The sequence below is a fragment of the Myotis davidii genome, unplaced genomic scaffold (assembly GCF_000327345.1).
Source record: "Myotis davidii unplaced genomic scaffold, ASM32734v1 scaffold6, whole genome shotgun sequence".
Classification (NCBI taxonomy): domain Eukaryota; kingdom Metazoa; phylum Chordata; class Mammalia; order Chiroptera; family Vespertilionidae; genus Myotis; species Myotis davidii.
In genome coordinates, this window is record NW_006383011.1 from 7,963,686 (window position 1) to 7,988,695 (window position 25,010).

A 25,010-nucleotide genomic window follows, 5' to 3' on the forward strand; every position below is an offset into this window, starting at 1 on the left:
CTTGGGCAGGGGGTGGAGCAAGCGATCAGAGGGAGATGGGGGTCCCCTGCCCAGGCATGATTCCTGGGCCAGAGGTCTCAGGCCTGGGCGGGGGTCAGAGCCAGTGATCAGGGGGAGATGGGGGTCCCCTGTCCAAGCCTGACACCTCTGGCGGAGGCGTCAGGCCTGGGCAAGGGGCCGATCAGGTGATTGGAGGGTGATGGGGGTCTATGCCTCTGGCCAAGGCATCAGGCCTGGGCAAGGGGCAGAGCCAGCAATCGGAGGGGTCTGGGGGTCCCCTGCCCAGGACTGACGCCTGGGCCAGAGGCATCAGGCCTGGGCTGGGAGCAGAACCAGTGATGGGGGGAAATGAGGGTCCCCTGCCCAGGCCTGACGCCTCTGGCTGAGGCGTCAGGCCTGGGCAAGGGGCCGATCCTGTGATTGGAGGGTGATGGGGGTCAATGCCTGAGGGCTCCCAGTATGTGAGAGGGGGCAGGCTGGGCTGAGGGACACCCCCCACACACACCCAGTGCACGAATTTCGTGCACCGGGCCCCTAGTATTAAATAAAATCTTTTCTGAAGATGTTAAAATCTCTTCTATAAGTAGATGTTTTTTTAATATATTTTAATTTTAAATTTAAAAAATTTATCCAAACCAGTACACTTGTTTTCCTCCTCTTTTACTGAATACAAGATTACTATTCAAGCATTTTCTTTAGTCTTTCATCTAAAAAAAGATTTCTTAAAATAAGGTAAATGTAAAGAAGTACATAAGAAATCCCAGATTTTTTAATAAGACTTCTTTCCACATATAAAGTTAAAATTTTTTCCATTCAACAAAAAAATGGTGAAGATGACAAAAGAAAGAAGGTAAGCAGTGTACATTTTAAAGTCAGTCTTTAAAATTCCAAATATGGAGAATATCAGATGAGTTAACCATCATTGATGTTTCTATCTCTCTCTCCCTCTCCCTTTCTGTCTCTCTAAAAGAAAAAAATCAATAAAATATATTTAAAAAAAAATTTTTCTCATCTATTTCTTGCCCTATCCAGATATGCTACAGTTTATTTACCTATTCACCTGTTAAAGGACATCTTTGTTGCTTCAAATTTTGGCAGTTACAAAGAAAGCTGCTATATATACCTATGGGTAGGTTTTTGTGTGGTTTTATGTTTCCAACTCCTTCAGGTAAATCCCAGAGTATAACTGCTAAATCAAATATTAAGAATATGTTCAGTTTTGTAAAACTACCAAATGATCCTCCACAGTGGTCATACCATTTCGCATTCCCAACACCAATGAATAAGAGTTCCTGTTGCTCCATGTTCTCACCAACATTTGGTGTTGTACACACAATTCAAATGCTTAATGGCCACATGTGGTTAATGGCTACTGCACTGGACATTAATATACAGAATATGTCCATCATCACAGAAAGTTCTACTGGAAATGCTGCTCTATTGAAAGCTTAGTTGTTTACACACAGGAGAAGCTAACGTGACAGCTTTTTATTTTTTCTCTACATAAAACCCATCTCTTCTCCCACTGGATACTGATGGGTCTTTGTATTTGCTCAGGTCAAATTCCTGTTCAGCCACTTGTGAACTAGTTGCCCATTAGCAAATTATTTAACCATCTGAGTCTCAATTTCCTCATCCAATCACTTATTAGTTTAGTGCATTAAAAGTTAGATAAGCAAGGTAAGATAAATTACAACTTCATCATGTTAAGTCCTCATTTGTAAACCCATCTGGATTAGGAGTTTGTTTTTTGAATATCTCAGTATGGCACTTTGAGGACTCCTTATGAAAGCAAAGTTTAATATTGTATTTACCTGATCTGGATTTTTGTAACCCAGGAGTAGATTCGCTGCTTTTATATCACCATGAACATATTCATTTTCATGTATATATTCCAGTATATCCAACTGTGAAAAGAAATAAATAAGGTTATACTAATGTCTATTTAGAACTCACGATCCACTTGAAGATTTTAAGTTTGGAATACATGTACTTTTATTTTTTCATATTAATAATGACAGTGACATGCTTTGCAATTATTTATCTTTTCTAAAGTAGCACATGTACTGGCTACTCATCCTGAGAAAAGTTAAGTAAAATGGCCTTTTAGTATCAAGTGTTTTAATTGAAACTCTAATGAAAGAAAACCAAGATTTAACAATGCCTGTGCTCCTCACAACCCAGTGGCCGAATCACACTGTGCCAAGAGCAAAAACTCAGCCCTAGCCGGTTTGGCTCAGTGGATAGAGCGTCGGCCTGTGGACTCAAGGGTCCCAGGTTCGATTCCGGTCAAGGGCATATACCTTGGTTGCGGGCACATCCCCAGTAGTGGGTGTGCAGGAGGCAGCTGATCGATGTTTCTCTCTCAGCCGTTTCTAACTCTCTATCCCTTTCCCTTCCTCTCTGTAAAAAATCAATAAAATATATTTTAAAAAAAGAGCAAAAACTCAATAAAATTAGAGATCTAAACTGAAATAATCCTGAACCCCACGCAGCAATTCCTTTCTCAAGGAATAATTATAAATCAACTTTTGGGGACCCCAGAACAAAACACCTTGTCCATCAGCACAGAGAAAGGCATTCTCCCTCTGCACAGAAAGAGAATAAACCTCAGTTTCAACTCTGAATCCCTTGAGCCCTGCATGTTACCTACCCCCAGTGCTCAATAGACATTTGCTGGCTGGGTAGATGAATGAATGGACAAATGGGATAATTAATGATTTCTATTTGCCACATCCAACCTGGCACGAGTATTTTCATTCTATTTAAGATGGAAACAAATAAAATGGAGCTTAGGCAAACCAAACACAAACAAGATAAGACAAATATGTGGTATAAACAAAATGTGTGCACGGGTGCTATTAAGATTTCATTGCTTCTTATTTGGCAAAGTATATATTACTCATTGCCATACTAATTACTGCCACCATCCCAAACTCATAATAAAAACTGTATAGCACCCCCATACCATCATGCTTAGTATGGAAAATAATATAATCTGGTATAGTTTGCATTATTATAAATATAACTGACAAAAGAGATGTTATTCTTATAGGAATACAAGCTTGTTCTGGTATGTAAAACAAAGCTGTGTGGGAAAACTCAGACGGTGGATCCAATGCTTAATCGAATCTGTAGTGCCAAACACAGCACATTCTGTCACTTACAGAGCCCACCGTTATCAATTTCACCAAAATAGCCCCTTACTCTCAATAAGTGACATTTTCTAGAGCAATAATCCTTCCTCCTCTGATAATTCCACAAAGGGAAACAATTTGTAACAAGTAAATAATCTGAAAACAGAGCCGTGTGAAAGAAGTCATTCCTTCTTACCATCCGAACACCTAGCTGCAGGACAGTTGACTTTCTGAAAGTACCATTCTGGTCAGAGATCTTCTGTAAATCCATTCCTAGTCTTTCCATTACCATAAATCTGTAACTGTAAGAGGAAGATGTCAAAAAGAGATCTTAAGATGGCAATTCCTGAAACTTTCTATTTATGAACTGAAAAAAGAGAAAGTATACCCAATCTAACAATAGAGAACAATGCAATATGAACCATTTGAGAACAACTGTAAATTAATAATGTTGTTCTTTTGCAGAAAGATGTTATTTAGTGTGGGAAGAGCTCAGGAGATTTATCTCAGCGCAGTGGCAGATGCAATGGCGTGAGCGCACTCCGCCTATACAAGCTTCCTCGGCACACCGGGAAGTGGCAGGGCCCCCCTGAGTAAGCCCCTTAGAGCCCCGACATAGTACCCTATCTTTCCTACCATTGGTTGCCCTAAGGATGGTGTAAACTTCTGATTGGTCTGGAATGTTATATATGTCGCTGTACTTAAACAATAAAACTCAGATCCGCGTCTTGAACCGATCTCCGGAGTCGGGCATGCTTCATTAGGACTCCATCGGCCTCACCCCCGCGGGACCCCCTGCCTCAATTTAGTATTTTATTTTGCAGTTAGCTTCCTAGAAGAGAATGCTATACTTAGATCACACTGTCTTAGATCAGCGGTCGCCAACCTTTCAGACCTCACAGACCACCAGTGGTCCACAGACCACTGGTTGGCAACCGCTGTCTTAGATCACAGGGAAACAAATCTTTCTATATTAAAGAGTCCTGAATTTAATTCATTTTGACTCCATTACCTTCTCACCATGTAGCCTTGAACAAATTACTTGTCCATACAGAAAAAGTTATTTATATTTGTTTTTGACCTTATAAAATCATATGTACTGTCTCTATACATTTAGAAATGTGCCTTTTCTTAAATGCACTTTTTCCTTCCTTCACTGTTTGGCACATCTAGCCCTTCTGTTCTTCCCTTCACTTACACACCCACCTAGGACACTATTCTATATCTATCCATGTGCACACATACAAGCACAGACATACAGAAACTTTTGTCTTCATTTTTAAAAAATGCAATCTTATTATGTGCACTTTTCTGCATCATAGTTTTTCAGTAGTTATCTCACTGAAATCCTTCCAAGTCAATGGGTATAGCTCTGACTGACTTTAGGAGCTGTACAATATTGCATGATAGGGATGTACCATGCTTAGCCATTCAGTCTCTTTTTGGCAGCCCTTTACTTTGTTAGATTATTGTTTTTTCATTTTGTTTTCATTTAAAGTATTTAAACACCATCTGAGCAAAGAAAGCATTAACCTCTGAGCCTATTTTTTCATCTAAGAAAACAGTATCACCTATTTTAAAAGGCTGTTGAAAGGCCAAAATGGGTACCTAACAAATGACAGAATTTCTTCTTTCTTTTTAAATTACTATCAGTGATTTACTAGTGTATGTGGTGATTAGCTATACTTGGTGGTTTTTAAAATATTTTTACAAATTATTTTGGCTCTCCTCAAGAGATAGAGCTTCATTAATTCTCCTCTCTTGAGTATGGGCAACTTTTAGTGACTTGTTCCTAGCGAAGAGAATACAGTAGAAGTGATAGGATAACACTTCTCACATTTGATTATAAAAAGACTGCGACTTTCTTCTTTGATGTATGCTCCTGTATGTGTGTGCACCTCCCTCCTCCTTTGAGTTACTTGGTGGAGGAGAAGCCAGCTGCCATGTCTTCGTAACACCAATGGGGAGACCTGCATGGAGAGGATCTGAGGCCTGCCAACAGCCACATAAATGGATTTAAAGCAGAACCTTCCCCAGCCTTGAGATGACTGCAGCCCAAGAGACAGCTGACTACAACCTCATAGGAAGTCCTGAGCTAGAACTATTCAGATAAGGCAGTTATAGATAACTAGTGCCCCAGTGTACGGATTCATGCACATTGACAGGAAATTAATTAGAAGGCGGCTGGCAAAGCGGGACTGGGCGAAATGGACCAGACACACCCTATAGCCAGCCTCCCGCAGTCCCTCCTAGATCAGCTGCACCCGGGGTAGCACCACGGCTCAAAGGGCATCTGCAGAGTGAATGGGGTCCCTCCAGCAGGTGAGGTCCCTAGGTCTGGCCTATGGGGATCAGGACAAAACTGGCTTTCCGACATCCCCCGAGGGGTCCTGGATTGCAAGAGGGCAGATCTCAGATGACAAACCCCAGCATTGGGTTCCCTCTTCTCTGGTCCTGGGGTGCGTCACCCGAGAACCACAGCTGCCAAATCACCACAGCTTGACAGCTCCTGCGTTGAGCGTCTGCCCCCTGGTGGTCAGTGCATGTCATAGCTACCAGTTGGAGTGTCTGCCCCCTGGTGGTCATTGTGCATCATAACTGTCAGTTGGATGGGCACTTAGCCTTTTATATATATAGATGGATCCACAGAAATTGAAATAATATTAGTTTGCCCATCTGGTGTGGCTCAGCATTGACCTATGAACCAGGAGGTTACGGTTCAATTCCTGCTCAGGGCACATGCCCAGGTTGCAGGCTTGACCCCCAGGGGAGGGGGGGGGGGGGGGCATGCAGGAGGCAGCTGATCAATGATTCTCTCTCATCATTGATGTTTCTATCTCTCTCTCTTCCTCTTCCTCTCTGAAATCAATAAAATATATATATTTTTTAAAAGAGATAATATCAGTTTGTTGTTAAAAAACAGCACAGTTTGGGTATTTCTTATATAGCAACTGATAATTAATTGGCCACATTAGTAACGGTGATTGGACAATATTTGATTACTAGAGGTCTGGTGCACCCAGGGGGTGGGGTGTCCCTCAGCCCAGCCTGCACCCTCTCGCAGTCTGGGAGCCCTCGAGGGATGTCCAATCCGACAGTCAGACATCCTTAGTGCTGCCGCGGAGGCGGGAGAGGCTCCCGCCACTGCCGCAGCACTCACCAGCCATGAGCCTGGCTTCTAGTTGAGCGGCACTCCCCCTGTGGGAGCACACTGACCACCAGGGGGTAGCTCCTGTGTTGAGTGCATCATAGCGACTACTCGATCAGCCGTTCGGTCAATTTGCATGTTAGGATTTTATTATATAGGATAATAATTTCATTTTACCTTCTTCCCTTGAATTCAGTAAGACCAGATCCATAAAACATGGGAATTCCTAAATAATCAAGTTGTTTCTGTTCTATCCATTTTTTTACTGTAAAGACAAATTTAACAGAAAAAAAGATATGTTTTTAAAAAGGTATTTCATACTTTTACATTGATGTTAAAACTTATTTAGCTAACCTAAATAGAAATAATACCTTCCTAAAAAAATTTTATAAATTAAATATATCTATCTAATGGCTTAAAATTCTATTAGAGAATTTTTAAATTAAATGTTGTAACCAAAACAAAAGTAGTCATAGTCATAAAATACATTGTTATCATATACACAAATGTTTGTATTAATGAAAAAAGGTAATTCCCTTCTATGCTAGTAAAATTTTTAAATATAACATGTTAACCACCAAAGGATTTTCTTACTTCTTACTTAACAATCTAAAGCCATGGTAGAAAAAAAACAAACAAAAAAACAAAATAAAAAACAGAAATTGGGCAGATAAATTCTTACTCTGAAAGTATATTATACAGATTTTTTTTTTATTAAATGTAGCTTTGAAAAAAATCAAATCCACTTAAACTATCACGTAGCTTATTTAATTTTTCACTTTTCTACCATGTATGTTTAATGATTAAGACAGCTCTACTGATAAACAATCAAGTTTAATGGATTCTATTTGTCACCCTGACATACTTTAAGCAGTCAGCAAAGACTACAATATTAATGCTTAGAAGATTTTACTACGGGAAAAAAGTTAATTATTGAGGCTAGTCTCATCATTCTTTTTCCTGAACATAATGTAAAGGACCTTGACTATAAAGTCATTATTCAAATGAACTTCCTTAAAGCTTCACTTAGTCCATGTATAACATAGTGTTTATAATTTTTTTTTATTCTTCTTTAGATATGCTCATCTCATTTCACATTTAAGGCCTCTAACTGGTAGTTTTCATAGCTGATACTCAGCTCCAATTAACATTCACATTGTAGCATTTTTAACTTATTTTCTAAATCTTAACCTTTAATTGTATCTATACCCCTATCCTAATCCATTCTAAGATCATTCCTTTTGTTTAAATATCTACTGCCCATTTTAATTATTTTTCCTTGAAACCTTCCTATCCAAATGGATGTGTTTTGTTTGTTTTTTAAATTTCAATCTATTATCTTTTATACTTAGAGAACTCTTGGCAGCTTGAATCAACAATACAACAATATGTAAAATAGTAGAAACAATTTTGTAATATAATCCATTATCAGGTAATATCAAAACTTGTACATCAACTGTCTTTTTTATATGTTGTAACAGTTAACTGAATCATTTTACAATAACATTTCCAATTGAAAAGCATTTTCCAGAAGGCTAGAAAAAGACAAAAATATTTACACTCACTTTAGCAAGTATATATATGGAAGTAAATTGCTTTGCTAATTTTACTTACTAACTTCTTTTTTTGCAGCTCTTTGGTAAAATTTAAGTTCTGAAAATAATGGGCCATTTTCTTGATACTCCTATAAAAGAAAAGAATAATTTATTTTATTTTTTTATTCTAAAGATAAAATTGGTATTGCAACTAGGAAAATATGAATATACATATGTATTATACAATCATACTTTAATCATTTATTATAAAACACAGGCACCAGATTTCCACTAAAAATCTCCAAAAAAATATTAAGTAAACTTAAAAGACTCTCATTTTTAACTTTAATACATTATAACGCTATCTCTACACACATTTACACATGAAAGTAGTCTTCTTATTGAAAGAAATTACTAAAAGCACTCAGAACTATATACATACACAGACACACAATGTGTACCAATAGGCACATCACAATACACTGCAAACTACCTGGTGGTTCATTCTACATAATACCTTTATTTTTTATTTATTTTATTATTTTTATTATTTTTATTTTTATTTTTTAAAGTTTATAGTTTATTAATCCTCTCAGGGGATGTAAAAGGAGAAAGGGCTGGGAGCCCTAGCTGGTTTGGCTCAGTGGATAGAGTGTTGGCTTGCGGGCCGAAGGGCCCCAGGTTTGATTCCAATCAGGGGCACATACCTGGCCCGGATTTCTGTCTTGGGTACTGTTGCCTTCCCAGGGTGAAGGACATCAATGACCATTTGCTTCCGCTGAAGTAGTCTGTTGGTCATGAACTTCCTGGTCCGGATGGTTACTGTGTCATTCATGATGAAGGTTGGTCTTCAGGCAGCCAGGGAGGAAAAGAGCTCTACATAATACCTTTACTGAGTACCTACTATATTTCATTCACTGCGCCAGATACAGGGGATAAAAACAAAAACCAAACTTCATCCCTGCCTCTAACAACCATACCATCTAGAGTAGATAGGAAGAAAAAGGGGAAGTAGGGGAGGGAAAAGAGGGTATAGAGCTAGATAAGATACAAGGGTTATAAGTGTTAACACAAAAGAACAAAGTTCTCCAGTCTTCACATTTTAACAATGTGAAACTACATCATAACATGAGGTTTAATGATAAGTAAAATTATGAAAACTATGATGAGAAACGTTTTTACAAAACTAAAGTAGAAAAGAAAAATTCAAATATATGCGAAATACAAATATAAGAGCAATACTTACCACTTTTATTACATGTCTTGCATCTGTATCTGGTTTATTTGTGGGGAACGCTGCAGAACAAAACACAAGGGGGAAAACAGTTGTTCCAAATTACTGAATGTCTACTATATTCCAAATACTGTTCTAAGCACTTCATATATATTAATTACATCCTCCCCAAAACCTCTTATTGCAGGTATCATCTCCATTTTATAAAAGATCTTACTAAGGTTTGACAAGCTGAGTAATTTTCTAAGTAGCAGATTGGGGATTTAAATCCAAATCTGTCTGACATCATAGTCCACACTCTTAACCACAACCATATTCAAATATTCAAATAAGTAACACCAACAAATGATATTAATCACATAGATCTAAATGTCAGGGAAAATATTTTCTAGATAAATAGCATTAAACCCAATATATGATATATAGTAAAATCTATTGATTAAAGTTTACTAAATTAAAATCTATGATAATTCAGAAATGAAAACTGATTCACTTTAAGTAGAAGTTCAAAACAATTTCTACTTGGTAAAATTCTAAAATAAGTCAAGCTAGAATAAGAGCAAAGTCTTTTAAAAATTACCTTGTGAGCCTAGCCATCAATTATCCCAACATTAAGGAATACATATTTCATAATATAAGCTCATTTCAAGCTATCTTATTTCATTTCATTATTTCCACTTGCATTTTGGATATAGTAATCCAATTTCTGAAAACTCCATTGTTAAAATTTTAAGTCAAATCAATACTTTCACGTTATTTAAGTTATTAACAGATTCCTCTGTTTTCAAATCTTGGTCAGTGAAGTTGATGTGTATATTTATTTGAATTGTGAAGTCTAGAATTTTGTCATTCATCTTTTCACTCTTCATCCATTTATTCCTTCATTCAACTAACAAATATTCATTTATCAAGAGGCTGGAATATGCAAGGTACTGTGTTAAGCATTAGGATGATGTTTAAAGGGAAGTGAAAGGGGAAAAGGTGAAACTAGTATCGAATGCAATTGAAAATCAGCACTTAGACTGAGATCAAGGTCAAATTCTCCAGGTATATTTTCAGTATGTTTATAAAATGCTGCATCCTCTTATCACTACTCCCAGCATTTTTCCTTTTCTTTCTCCTAACTCTATCAACTGTTCTATTAACTCACATGATAGATGTAAAAAGTATTTCACCACTACACTAAAGTATATACCTTGTACTTTAGAGTGGTATACATGCACAATATTCTTAACCATGCTTCAACAATTTGATGTCTGCAATGCTATTAACCAGTTGAAATTATTACTTCGATTTTAGTAAATATTACATATAAATTGTGAACCCAAACATCTTAAAGTAACAAAGAAACTAAATTTATATCAACTAAATTTCTCTTTTCATCTTTATTCACATAAAGTCATTTCATTTTTACTCATGCAGTAGTTCCAAGGGAACTGCAGGAAGAATGGATCGTCTACATATAAGAAGAGGAAAAAACTATACACAGAAGAAGGGACCCAGTCCTGCCATAGAAGAAGAAGTAAAAATAGCCTTTCCTCCCATCCAATGGCAAATCATTTTCCCTAGTATGATGCTCAAGGCTGGGGAGAAATAGGCCTGGCCTCACCTTGGACCACATAATACAGTACCAACTTTAGACAATGGTCTTAGCTTTATGAGGTATAAGTTGGTACCAAAATTTCCTGCTTCTCTCTAAAAGTAAGTGGCTACAGTAGCAAATACATTTTTAAGCCACACAGAATGTAAAAAGCACAAAAGGAAAATGGGGATTTCAACTAGAAAAATAACGTATTTTATTGCTATTGGGGGGGGGGGGAGATATGCAACCAATCCAAAGTCCTACTCCTTGCTGATTTCAATCAGTATACCCCGACCACTGTATTATCTGAATATTCCTTTTACTCTATTTCACATGAGCATAAGCATCCACTGACATATTCTTGAAACATCCCCATACTTGTCATTTGATAGCTGCACAATGTTCTCTATAAACCTCCAAGTCAGATTATGCTGGAGAGTCTACATCCAGAATCAATTGACTAGAAAGCTTTTGGAGACAGATGTTAAACAAATAAATTGTCCTAGTTACCATGCAGCTCTCTTTACAGTAATCAATCAGTTAATTAATGAAAAAAAATATTTATTTTCCACTGTAAAGCCAAGCCACATTCTAGTTAGTGAAATTAAATGATCATGGAAAACAGACATGGTATCTGCTTTTATAGTCTAGTGGAGAAACCAGACATTCATCAAATATTCAAACACAAGTGTAAAACTGTAAGTATAATAAATGTTAAAGGGAGAGGTAGATGGTCCTATGAGAATGTATAATCTCATTTATATAAAAGGAAACGCTTGAGCAAGATTAGTGGGAGAGGTGGTAAAGGGCTAGATGGAAAACTAGTTAATAATTTCTAATGAAAGATTTTTTTAAAGTTTGAAGTATATATGGAAGACAGGGAACAAAAAATTAGATTTGCATTCGGAACAGATCACTACATTACACTGTGGAGAACAGGCTGAAGGGGAACCACAGTAGATACTGACAAATCAGTAAGGATTTAATTTTGGTAGACCAGAAGAGAGAGGACTATAGCTTGAACTAGAGTATCAATGTTAGATATAAAGAAAAGTGAAGATTCCAGAGATTTCAGAAACTGATAGGACTTAACAGTGGAGGGAAAGGGATCTAGTTTGGTAAGTTACAGCTTGTTTGCCCTATTGGGGGATGAGAAGAATGATCTGCTCAATCACCAACACTGACAGAGTTGAAAGTAGTAGTCTCATTATCTTCATTTAAATTTCTGACAAGAGATCTGATGACCTGATAAGGAATGTGCTGTGCACGTAAGTGATATTTACCTTCCTAGCATTTTTTTTATTGGGAACTTGATCTGGTTTTTCCTTTGAGGAACCAAACCTCCCACTCCTCATGAGGACCTAGGAGGGCTGCCTATCACAGCGAACCCTCCCTTATATCCCAGAATTAGGCACATGACCACTTTGGCTAATTGGAGAACACAAGCCTACTGGCCACAGTAACCAGTTCAGAAATGGCAAAGTGCCCCAACTATGTCATAAAAAGTCTTCCTAGGATTTGATGTTAAAATGCTAAGTTAGACAAGATAGACCATAAGCTATAAAAATATCAAAACCCTAGAAATAGTAGCAATCACTTTCCTCAGCCAAATGGGAAATAAAATCTGAAAATCAAATCCAACACTGAGGAAAGTAGGGTTAAGGCAGAAAGAGAGTTAGACCCCTAGTGACACGGCTTCAAATCTATCCATGTCTGAAGCCAGGAAGCCTGCACTTACCAGTTACAAGAGTTAATAACACCCCCCTTTTTGCTTTTCTTGTACTTTTTTGTTAATAGAGTTAATAAATCCCCCTTTTGCTTTTCTTGTACTTATCAGTTATAAGAGTTAAACTCCCCTATTTGTGTTTTTAACATTGGCAACCAAAATCTACACAGGCACCTGGAAAAATTAAAATATGATGGATTCTGGTAAAGAATGTCAATAGACTAGCACACTAGATAAACCAAAAACCTTCATCTATAAAAATAAACAGGATGTTGAATAAAATAAATCAAACTTATAAATGCAGAGGTGATCTGCCAAGATAGATGGATAGATAGATAGACAGACAGACATACAGATAGATAAGCCAAAGACATCTAAAAGCCAGTGAGAGATGTACATGAGCACTGATGTTCCAGGTCAGGCTGCAGACCTGAAGGAGGCTGCCCAGTCAGGACAACCAAGAATATGAGTGTGAAAGCCCTCCTGGCGATAGGACAAGTCCTCGGCCAGCAAGAGGCAGACATCTGAAGTTAAGATGGCCACATAAAGTCAGAATTTTCAAAGTGCTACATCTTCAATAGAGTGGGACATTAAAAAGATCAAGTATCATGAACAGCTTTTCTTCCCATTCTCCAGAAATTAAAATTGTAACCCCGTAATAGCACTGTAAGTGCTCAAAAACATGCATTCTGATGTAACACGGTATTTTGTCCATTTTTCTTTGCTATGTATATACGTCAAAAATATTCTAGCATAAAAATTAGCATTGCATTAACTAATAAATATATCTTCTCCATTAAAAATACCTTAAAATTTGCCTCTACACCAAATGTTATAATTTTTTTCATAAAATCATGTATAGGTACCTTATAAATCACTACTATTATATACTATCTTGAAATAACTAAAAAACTATGCATCTATTATAAAATAAAATATTTTGATATCTGAACAAATTCTGTAAGGAAATGTTTTGTTTATCAAGATTCCACTTATCCAGGTATTTGTTCGTCTTACTTTCTGAAAGACCTAGATTTCTAAATAGTGTATCTTTAAGTTACTATGCGATAAAGAAAAAGATATGGTCAAGAATAACTCAATATTTGTAAAAATATCTATTTTTACATCCTTATGAAAATTTTGTCATTGGAAGTTAAAGAGGCCTCTTTTGATCTCCCTATTGCTTATTAGACTCAAAACAAATACACAAAATCTCTATAAACTACTAGACAAATTTATCCATTTCTGAAAAAGCAGGAAAATCCACCAACTGTTTCTCATCAGTTTATAAGTACTATTGGTTGCCTAGTCTCACTTTCCATAAAACTTTTGTCTGACCTAAGTATCATACATTTTAAATGTATTTTTTTCCAGTTCTTAACATTAGATTTACTATAAATATCAGATGTTCTTTCACAGATTTTATGAACATAATATTAAAAACATATCACTGATGCTCTACACCTCGAGTTGTCAATCTGAATGAAAATGACACCATTAGCATCATCACTAACAGATTTCTCAAATTAGCTGCCAATACTATCAATTAGATAGTTCACTGTTATTTTAGACATGAGGATGTCATAAGCATGTCATTTGCCACTATTTTTTTCTGGCTTGAATTAATTCAAAGTGTTCCTGACAAAGGACACCAATCGGGAGAGCAAAGAAATCTGAGTTCAAAGGTGGATGGAGACAATTACAGTGGCATGGAGGCGAACTACTTAACCTCCCCGAGGCCTCAATATCTTTCATATTAAGTTGTTGGGAAGATTAAATGAAACAATATGTGTAAAGCATTTAACACAGAGCTTGGCACACACTAGTAAAATATCTTAGTACTAGATGATGATGATGATGATTGCCTAAAACAAACAAAAACACACACAAAAAAAACTACCCTAATAGATATCAGATACCACAGACACATCTGACTCATCAGCTACTCTCTACCAGATTCTCTTTCATTCTTTGCTACTTTTCTATGTTCTATGTGCCTGCCCCCGGCAGTGAAGGTTTTGGTAACATTGCCTGCAAGAATTTCATTAGGTGGCACTCAGAACACCCACAATGGAGGCTAGCGCTCTTTCACACACATTGTGGCTTCCGACTGCTCTTGAAGCAAAGTTGTGGAAGCTGCCTTGACTCCACACTAGCATAGGAGAGAAAAATGGCCAGTGTCTCTGGGGAATAATTAACAAAAGACAGTTTGTTTCATCTTCATGATAAAATACAGCATCCCTATTAAAAGGCAAATTCATCATTCCCAAAAGTTAAATAGAATGACACTATAAAAGTAATTCCAGCTGATTAGATTTAGGGTTCTGAAAAAAAAATTTTTTTTTTTGTAATTCATGAATATACTCTGAATCTTTCATTTGATTTTAAAATGTATAAATGTTCATTTAACTTTGAGCCCTTGCCTCTCAGTGTTCTATTCTGAGCTAGTCAAACAAGTGGTAGCAGGCATGCTGGGCACAATAATACTGCCTCTCATATTTAAATACTCTTTGTCAGTTGGATTGCAAATTAAAGACAGTCTCCTGAACACTGACACATTTTCAATGATTGATTTTGCAAAACGTGTTGATTTTTTTTCTACACTGTTTTGCCTCTGTGTGTGTCAACTTTGGCCTTCTTTTCTTGCTCCTTTGCAGCACTGCTGTCTCTTTGAAGCAATTGTCTGCCTGATATGAAAAATGTACGTTAAGCCTCATGACTAATTACATAGATAAAAATCCCTGATCTCCACTATGAAATACCTATGCCCAGCAACCAGAACAAAAGCTTCTGACTATGTACAAAACTCTTAAATCAAACCTGTCATCCACTTAAGAGAAATTCCAATAATTTATTTCCCATTAAAGTTGTGTTTACATTCTGTGAAAAGTGGATTTCTTATGCATGTTACATGCCGACAAGTCAATTCATTTAACAATAAACACCATCCCTTTCCTCCACACAATTTCATACTTGCTATTAGGTCTACTTCAAATAAGTGCTACTCAGTGGAACTGTTTTAATCTAGACACCACGCTGTTTAGTCTTAATACGATATCCATTTTACTCTCCCTACACTACGTATGAGCAAAGTAGACTTTTCCCAATAAATCCTATAATCTATGGAGTATTTAAAAAATACTGTGTCTTATCCCTACACCACATGTTACAGCACAAAATTTCATCTCAGAGAGTTGCTGGGAAAATTACTGTTCTGTAACAAACTACTTCTGGAGTTAATTAAACCAATCATTTTTAGGAAACTATCACATGCAAGGCCTTGGTGAAGCACCCTGAGAATGCCTACAATGAGTTTATCATCTAATGTTGGCTTGGGGGTGAATAGGACAATATACAAATAATAACCAAACAAAACAAGATGAGCACCGAGAGAGAGCACACTGTAGGAACAGAGAGAAAGAAAAGTTGTGGACACTCCCCTAATTCAGCATGTTAGAATCTCCAGAAGGCCCACCAGCCATTTGTTTTCACAGCGGATCCTAGCAGCAGGCTCCCCTCATTCCCAGTCTACCCAACCTGGGTACTCTGCAGTGAAGCTGCTCGCTTTTTGTTAGACCAGTGGTTCTCAACCTTCCTAATGCCGCGACCCTTTAATACAGTTCCTCATCTTGTGGCGACCCCCAATTTCATTGTTACAAATTGAACATAATTAAAGCATAGTGATTAATCACAAAAACAATATGTAATTATATATGTGTTTTCCGATGGTCTTAGGTGACCCCTGTGAAAGGGTCGTTCGACCCCCAAAGGGATCACGACCCACAGGTTGAGAACCGCTGTGTTAGACCAACTCTCCTCTGCCCCTGATTGTTCATCTCATGCAGTTACCAAGTGCAGTAAATGCATCACATGCCATCACACTACCGTTCTGGGAAGCCCTACAATGACTACCAGTGTACCTACTGGCTAGTCCAACCCTGGCTATGAAATTGTGGTTGCTTGCAAATGATGTTTCAGCATGGAAAGACAAGGGGGGTGGGGTGGGGGGGAGCCACACATCTCACTAGCAATGGCCACAATACCTAAGCAGAGCAAGTTGGAGGGTCTGCACATGAGCCAAAGCTGGGAGTTTCATTGCCTTTGTTGGCTCATGTCACTTCTTTAATTAATGTCACTTTCTCTGGTTTAATATCAGAGCAAGTGACAAGAGTGCTTCTGGATGAATTGTGTTTTCTGAGGCCTGTATGGCACACTCTCCCGCAGTCTGACAGAGGGACGTGCCAGTTTCGCTTGGCAGTTACCGAGCACCAGCTTTAGTTTTAGTAGTTTAATTTGTGGCAGTTATATGTTTTGAATATGTTGAAGTATTCACAATGGTCTCATGGAATCTGTTCCATAGATTAAGTTTACACAGTGGAAAAGAAAAAGCAATGGCTATACGGCGATTAGGCAAAGCCTCTCTTGGCCACAGCTGGTCTTTCACAAGGAATGATGCCCCCCCTCTTTTTTTTTTTTGCTGACTTCTGTAGTTGGTGTGAGACGATCATAAGGAATATGATATTTAGAACTCGATTTTATGCAAAATCCATTATTCAAGAAGTGAAGTTTATATACATGATAGACATGCAATGAAATACATGTTAGAATAGGAAGCTGTGTTACTTACGCATTAAGTTGGTTCTAACATTTTGGTAAACTAAGTTTTTATTGATATAAAATTCAGAAGAATCTCTCTCTGCCTTGAGGAAAAAGGACTAAACTTTTCCTTTGGTTCGTAAAAGATCTTCCTGTTTCAAGCCAAAGCGTTTTTATTTGGAGTTTTTCCTTCGTCTCCTTTATACACTTTTGTGAAGCCTCATCAGTTCATGGTAAGAGCTGCCACCAAGGAGTCCCTGCAAACTTTGCCTGCCCTTTCTAAATTTAGGGTTCTTTACTGCAGCAGGTTGAAGATCTGGCTTTGATTGCACCTGACTCTGCGGGGGAAGAGAAATACTCTTCTCCACCAAATGCATGCTGCTTAAGTGCTGGAGGCACTTGCAGGAGAGGAACTCTCATCGGAAACTTCATTACAATACTGTCTCTTCCCTACGTGGAGTAGTAATTCTCACTCACCAAAGATAGAATTTTGCTCGACACAGCCACGGGAGCTCCTGTTTGACTTTCAAAATTAATCAACCTCCAAGCCAGAGTGGAAATGGCATGTCCTTTCACCTTAAGCACAAAAAGCTCTCAACAGACTGCCGTTTTTACATCCCTGGATGGGAGTTTGGGCCCCTGATACTTAAACTTGATGCACATACTGGGTTTCTGGCAGGCTTTTGCCCATCCCCATCTGCTAGCCTGGCAATGTGCCCATTCAGAAGGTGTGATGCCAGTTTCAATAGGGCATAGGTGCCAATCAAAGATGGGTTTGGAGGGGCGGCATGCAGAACGCAGCAAAAGTCAGCTCTTCTGCCAGAAGATCCTCCTGTTATCATACAATGCCAATGGAGGGCCACATGCTTCATTGCTTGGGTTCACATTGCATCTGTAGATGTTTCTGGCCTTCGATGGATGTCTTTCTACGGCATCTTTTTCCTCAAGTGATTGGAGATGTTAGAAAAGAAAAGTCTATCTGACTAATGGAAGGCCATCCTTTAAAAACAATGGAAAACTTCAACAATTATCTTGGAATAACTGCTGGAGTTGTCTGTCTTTTCTCCTAAAATACCCTAATACTTAGACTTCCGTAAAGTGTACTCAGTTCATGGAACAGAGTGTAAGGGGAAGCATTCTGAAGAAGCATGATTATAAAACCACGTACATACGCAGTATAAAACCCATGAAAACCTATATGTGATTGTTAAGTGTGAATGGTGGACAAACTGTCACCATCCAAATAGCTCATTTCTATGAGTTCTCCCACTTAGAGCTTTGAAATTTCACTTTTCATTTATTTTATAATCATAGACATGCCTATGTCTTAAAAGAATGACCATACCTCCTACAATTTCTTCTTCTTCTATATCTAAAGAGAAGACCCTAAAAAACACTTCAGAAGCAAACGTCTACTCATATTCACAAGAAAGCCAGACTCTCTCAAAAGCTGAGAAGTCTTTTACTCTATGGCAAGAGAGGTGAGCTCATTTCATGAAGAAGACCTGTCCCTATAGCAATAAGTTTCATATGTTGTAAATGGTTACAAATTAGTAACAGGTGCAGTGGAAGAGACATTATATGTAAATCACTGAAGAACAAAAGAGTTTGTAAATCTTTCCCAAAGCAAGAGTTTAACAGCAAAAAATGATGAAGATGAAAACCATAATATAAATATGTTAAAAAGGCCGGACACTTCAAAAAATAAAAAAGACAAACAAAGGCTAAGCCTTACAAGAATTCTCCCTTTTTTTATACAAAGCCAACCTTTTATAAATACTTAGATTTATTAACTGATAGGTAAATAGAGCTCTCTCTTTAAAAACTCCCATTTAATAGCCTGTGATAGCACATACAAAATTAAAATACAACTGCTGCGGCCTCTTATGTACAGGCCCAACCAATATATCAAATTCACGAGGTCCAAGTGATCCCTTCCTCTTTTGAATGTATATCACCTTTTTTCTCTCTACACCTTCATCTGTGAACTAATTTATCTCATATAATTTCTAGTACAAGTTATCCTTATTTCCTATTTATTTTCTTCTCTTTTCTACCCCCACAGTAAGTATCGTTTTCAAAATGTCCTCGTAACAGTTGTGGTGACATCAAAATGGTGCACTGTGTCAAATAAAGCTGCATATCTCAAAGCCTTCTCTGTGAAACACTGCCAGAATAGCATTTAATACAGCAATATGTAATGAAGCAATATGTGTTCCACTGGCTGCAGTTTGGTGATAGGCTCTTCTGAACATTGTTCTGCATACCTTAAAAATCAGCCCATTACAGCTGACTGAAAAGTAAAATAAGTAAAAGTCATACTGGTACAGATAACCTTTTCTACTCCTTTATAAGTAGAAGTATGTTTCCTTAACAATCAAATAAGTGAGTTAAATTCTGATAATTTCTAAAAATCCTAGTATCCCTACCAACTCCCCTGCCTCTGTGTTTCTGAAGATCAAAAATTAGCTAACTGGAGAGCATGGCCAAAAAAGTGTAATAATGGTCACTTAGATGAAGTCTAAACATTTATCCATGCGTAAAGGATTCAGTCGTAAGGCTGCACCAGAGTTCATTTTAGTTCTATTAATGTATTCTTCTTCATGAAAGGTGCTATTGATTCACTATCAATAAAGCATACATAGATTATTTTAGGTGACATCCTGCTATTTAACCTGTCCCAGCCTTTCGTGTGGCTCTAAGATTACAGGTTGGAATTAAGGGTGACATCTATAATTATGGAAGAGAATAAAGCAAACTGGCTTGTATGGGTTAAATACCCCGATCTGTCTCAGTCTCTCAGACAAGTAACTCTTGAACATCCTCTACTCTGTACTTGATATTCTAAAGCTGCTAAAGAGTCACCACTATGCCCAACTTCAAAAACTAAAACTTCCACAGATAAATCATTTCCATTTTTCCTCATACAAGTCTTCAAAGGAACTTAGCTGAAGCTTATTACCTACGAGTCTGTGTTTCTGGATTTTTGACTAACTTCTGAAACCCATTATCTTTCACATCTGGAGCAAACAAGACAGCTTAAAGGAGAACTTTCCACTATGTCATGGTGGCTACTACTATAAACTTTAAGGGGAAAAATAGTTAACGGTTGGTAAGTAAAATGCCGTAGTCTTCCACTGACATTCCCTATGTTCTTAGTTATACCACATTAGTAGCTAAATCTATCACAATCCTTGGCAGAGTAAATGGAAAATCCCTCCAATAGATGTCTCTGTCACCATCCTAACCCCCTGTGGCACCAGACACTGAACCTAGAGTTAGTTCAATTATCATTGAGGATGGGAAATTCTAATTCAATGAACACATTCAATGTAAGTGCTTACCAAGTTCTAAATCATTTAAAAATATTATTTCAATCCTCACAATTAATATTATCCCAATTACACAAAATAAAAAGACAGACTCGTTACTAGGAAAAAGCCACACCATTTTAGGTGGCTTAGTAAGGTCAGAATTCAACCCAGACTTGCCAAACATCGAAACCCATGCTCTTATTTGTGCAATTCTCTGAGAGCAGAATTCATACTCAGTTCTCTCTCCTTCTCTCGAGTCTTAGAAACATTTCCACTTATTTTATACTACAGGACAGCATTTTTTCCCATCCTTTAATCCAGTTTCCTTTCTTCCTTTTTTCTCTCTTTACGTAAACTAAAAAGAACCCTGACTTTGTTCTTGTATTCAATTTTTTTTCCCTCTCGTGTTACTATTAATGTTATAGTCACATCATTTCTTCAAGTCAAGAGTAAACAGCAAACTTCTCTGCCCTTTGCTGATCACTGAAAGGTCTTAGCTATTGATCTCAAAACTAGAGAACAGCTGTATATGTACAATGAGTTAGACATAGAAGCTAGTTTCTCCTCAGCCTTAGGTAACAAATGCAGATCAAGTGTCTGCTAAACAGTCTATCTGAAATTACCAGCTTCTTCACTTTTACACAAGAAGTGATGAGAACCACGGTAAAATGCAAAAACATGATATAATTTTCAATGGATTTGCTTAGGTAGCTTTGCAAATAATCACTACAAACTAGTTTGATGAAGTTACTGCTGATGGCATCTCACTAAAGAGCTGATTCTATGAGTCATGGGTGCCACTTTTGATGGAACAATGATAAAATTTGAGACATAGTTTTATTTTAGTTTCTTTGTCGAACCTTTTTTTCAAACAGCTAAATCTTTTTAAATGGCCTTTCCTCAATGGTGTTCACTTGCTAATATTTTCAGGATCCAGGTTCTACTAGTAAAATTTAAATAGTAGGAGGTATTGCAAACATATAGAACCTTGAAAATTGTTGTACAACAAATACTGTTTGGCAATGAGAAAAAAATAAGCAAAAACTATATGGCATGTACTTAGACTGAAAGAAGCAAAGATTTTTCTGTATTTGAAAAGAGACAAATCACATGACTGAGCAAATAAATTCCTTTTCACCACACTAGTATGTGCACATATATATGTATATCTGTACACACTGTCATATCCTCCATCTGTTTTTCTAAGGGCCCACTCATGTCATCCCTTGTGTTCCCCTATTAAGATCCTATATAATAAAAGGCTAATATGCAATTCGACTAAACAGCAGAACCAGTTGCTATGACGCACACTGAACACCAGGGGGCAGATGCTCAATGCAGGAGCTGCCCTCTGGTGGTCAGTGCGCTCCCACAGGGGGAGCACCACTCAGCCAGAAGCTGGGTTCATGACTGGCAAGTGCAGCGGTAGTGGCGGGAGCCTCTCCCACGTCTGTGGCAGCGCTAAGGCCCTGGGGGGGGGGCGGGCGGGGGGTGTCCAACTGACTGCCAAATTAGGCCTGCTCCCTGCAGTCAGACATCCCCCAAGGAGTCCCAGACTGCGAGAGGGCACAGACCGGGCTGAGGGACCCACCCCCAGTGCACTCATGTCGTGCACCAGGCCTTTTTGGGATGTTCCCTTTTTTTCCTATAATATCCCTATGTGCATAACATTAAAAATGAGTAAATTTGTACAGCTGTTTCCTGTTAATCTACCTGTTGTCAATTCATTTCATAAACCCAGCTATCAAACCTAGGAGGGTAGAGGGATAGTCGTTTCCTCCCCAACAGTTGGAAATGTTTAATGAGGAACCCAAGATTCCTGCAATGGGGTCTTTTACCACTTCTTAAACTCCTGTAGAAACAGATGTAATGAGTCAATACATTTTGGAAAACTTATCCTTGAAGGTAATTTTTTTATATCACTAATATTTACCTTATTTTATTCATTAAATCCACTCTTGTTATAGATATCCTCTAATCATTAAACTACAGGTTTAAGGTAGCCCTGAATGAGCCTTTTAAAATTCAGTGAAATGTAAACATTTTTAAATATAGTGTACAAGTATACTCAGCTAAGGCTCCATGCATCAAAGAACTCAGAAAATAATATCGAGCGTCTATTTTCTCAATTATCCCAAAGACAGCACATAACCAGTAGACTCTAGATCAGTGGTTCTCAACCTTCCTATGGCCGTGACCCTTTAATACAGTTCCTCATGTTGTGGTGATCCCCAACCATAAAATTATTTTCGTTGCTACTCCATAACTGTAATTTTGCTACTGTTATGAATCATAATGTAAATATCTGATATGCAGGATGTATTTTCATTGTTACAAATTGAACATAACTAAAGCATAGTGATTAACCACAAAAACAGTACGTAATTATATATGTGTTTTCCGATGGTCTTAGGCGACCCCTGTGAAAGGGTCGTTCGATCCCCAAAGGGGTTGCGACCCACAAGTTGAGAACCGCTGCTCTAGATGCACAGGAGAGAAAATTCATTCCACGCTGTAGATGCTTTGAGATATTAAAGGGCAATTCTCTAGTAGAGACTAATTAAGAAATGACCAGATCTTATATTACTTAAATATTAATCAGGTTCACAAATGGAAAGTGTTTATGTAGTTGTGGTTTCCCAGCTGTAAAAAAGCAATGTTTCCAGGAAAACACACTCTCAAAAAAGAACATTAACATTGTGTCTGGCAGCCTGTGTAATTAGGCTCTGAAAAGACTTCTACGCGTCCGTTAGGAAAAAGAAAAAAAAATGAACAACAAGGACTCAGACCAGTAATGTTTTGAAACTGGAAGTTCTACTACATATCAACTATCTTCATATTACTAAAGCCCATTTATTCTACTTTATTTCAAAGTTTCAATGTCAAAACATTACAGCAGGGGTGGGCAAACTTTTTGACTCGAGGGCCACAATGGCTTCTTAAACTGGACCGGAGGGCCGGAACAAAAGCATGGATGGAGTGTTTGTGTGTGAACTAATATAAATTCAAAGTAAACATCATTACATAAAAGGGTACGGCCTTTTTTTTTTTTTTTTTAGTTTTATTCATTTCAAACGGGCCGGATCCGGCCCGCGAGCCGTAGTTTGCCAACGGCTGCATTACAGTCACATATATAAGAACATGTGGCAATACACAGTTATACTTTACCTAAATATATCAATCCAAACCCTCCAGCACCAATCATCTTGCCCAGCACCCATTGCTTTCCTTCCATATCATCCAGAACCTTGCCTTCTGGAAGTGGGACAGGAAGTTTGTATTTCTCATTTCTTCTTGGTGGCATCACTTGTGCTGGCGGAAGAGGGGAGAGGTCAGTGATTAAAAAATAAAAACAGCGGCAACAAAATATTCTGGTCAATATACATTTCTCAAAAATGTCTTCTAGGGGGCACTTTCCCCGGTTCCTAGAAATTAGGATTCGGGTCACTTGGGTTTGTTCAAACGGAAGCTTCACATATATTAGAATGTTGAAATCTATGAGGTACTGATAATAAAAAAACAAACAAACAAAAAAACATAACACAAAATGCAAGCCTGTTTAACTTAACGCAACATTTCCAAAATTCATTTGGGGGTCCATGATACTATTAACACCTTAAGAACTGAGTTCACAATTTCTGATGAAAAAGAGAATAAATTTTACACGTTCCTGTCACTGACATGAGGTCTTGGGTCAGGAGGAAATACAACTATGGATTGGGAAAATGGCAATGTACACCATTGCCAAACCCAGCAAATGACACAGAGTATTTGTTAAAGAAGCTGGGGGTGTTCATGGATTTACGATTCATAAAAGGATTTATAATTTAGCAGAAGTCTAGGCCACTGGGCAGTTTCAGGCCCGCACACTCCTCTTTCAGCTCCTTTCGGTTTTCCTATGCCCTGTCCCTTCCCCACCTTCACCAAAGTGAGAACTGCCCAGCCTGAGAGATTAACGTGGTATTGGCAACAATAAAAGCACAGACTCCACAGAACAGTCACACAACTTGAATGGATTCATTATCCTTGAACACAGGTTAGTGAATTTCACAATGAGAGCTTTTGCACTGGGAGAGAACATTTCTTAGCGGGTGGAGGGGACAGCATATATGCCTGAAACCCATTTAAACGCGAAGGTAACTGCAATCCTGTATTTCCAAATCATGTTTTTAACGTGTTGAGCGCTTCTGAGTAAAAGTTAACGTAAAGTTCCGTTGTATCATCTTCCCAGCTTCGGAATGGGAACGTTTCTGTGCCTTTGAATAGGCTTTCTGCCCTTCACTTACTTTAATCCGATGCCCTGCCATCTTTTACAGCAAGGTCTCAGGTCGCGCGCTGAAACCTCTAAGGATATTCACCTGCCCTCCTGCTAACAGGGGCCCAGGGAAGTCGGGCAGTTAGATGGTGAACGAAGCCTAAAGTGGGAAAAAGTTTTGTGGGGCTTCCCCCAACCAGTACGTGGTATTCACTAGTGTCCAATCCACATTCGCTGGTTTAAAGCCTAAAAGTCTCCAAAGAACAACTTTCTGCTGGGCAGCAACTCTAAATAAAGTGTAGAGTGGATAAAGGCAGTTCGCACGCGAACTGGAGACCTGAACTGAAACTGACTCTGAAAGGCACCTCCCGGGCGCGGATCCCGAGCTCCCGCTCCCCGCAGCCTCCCTCCAGGCCAGTGGCCGGTGTCCCGCTTCTGGACTCCTTCCCGGGGCTGCGAAAAAGGCTCCACGCAAGCTTCCGG

General features: G+C 38.1%; 1 protein-coding gene across 6 annotated transcripts in view; it reads right to left on the reverse strand.

Moving 5' to 3' along the window:
- VRK2 (vaccinia related kinase 2) overlaps positions 1 to 23,620 on the reverse strand; it is a 78,148-nt gene extending 54,528 nt beyond the window's left edge. For 4 of the 6 annotated variants that reach the window (XM_015557914.1, XM_006778575.2, XM_015557913.1 and 1 more), the window contains exons 1-6: positions 23,441 to 23,619; positions 9,067 to 9,116; positions 7,900 to 7,969; positions 6,463 to 6,550; positions 3,334 to 3,439; positions 1,815 to 1,907 (exon numbers count right to left, since the gene is read on the reverse strand). In XM_015557914.1, coding sequence (XP_015413400.1) covers positions 1,815 to 1,907; positions 3,334 to 3,439; positions 6,463 to 6,550; positions 7,900 to 7,969; positions 9,067 to 9,116; positions 23,441 to 23,576 — 543 coding nt within the window. In that variant the 5' untranslated portion in view covers positions 23,577 to 23,619. Of the gene's footprint in view, positions 1 to 1,814; positions 1,908 to 3,333; positions 3,440 to 6,462; positions 6,551 to 7,899; positions 7,970 to 9,066; positions 9,117 to 23,440 lie in introns of all 6 variants that reach the window. The other 2 variants (XM_015557911.1, XM_006778574.2) reach the window with 1 other exon arrangement.
- Positions 23,621 to 25,010: the final 1,390 nt, after the last annotated feature.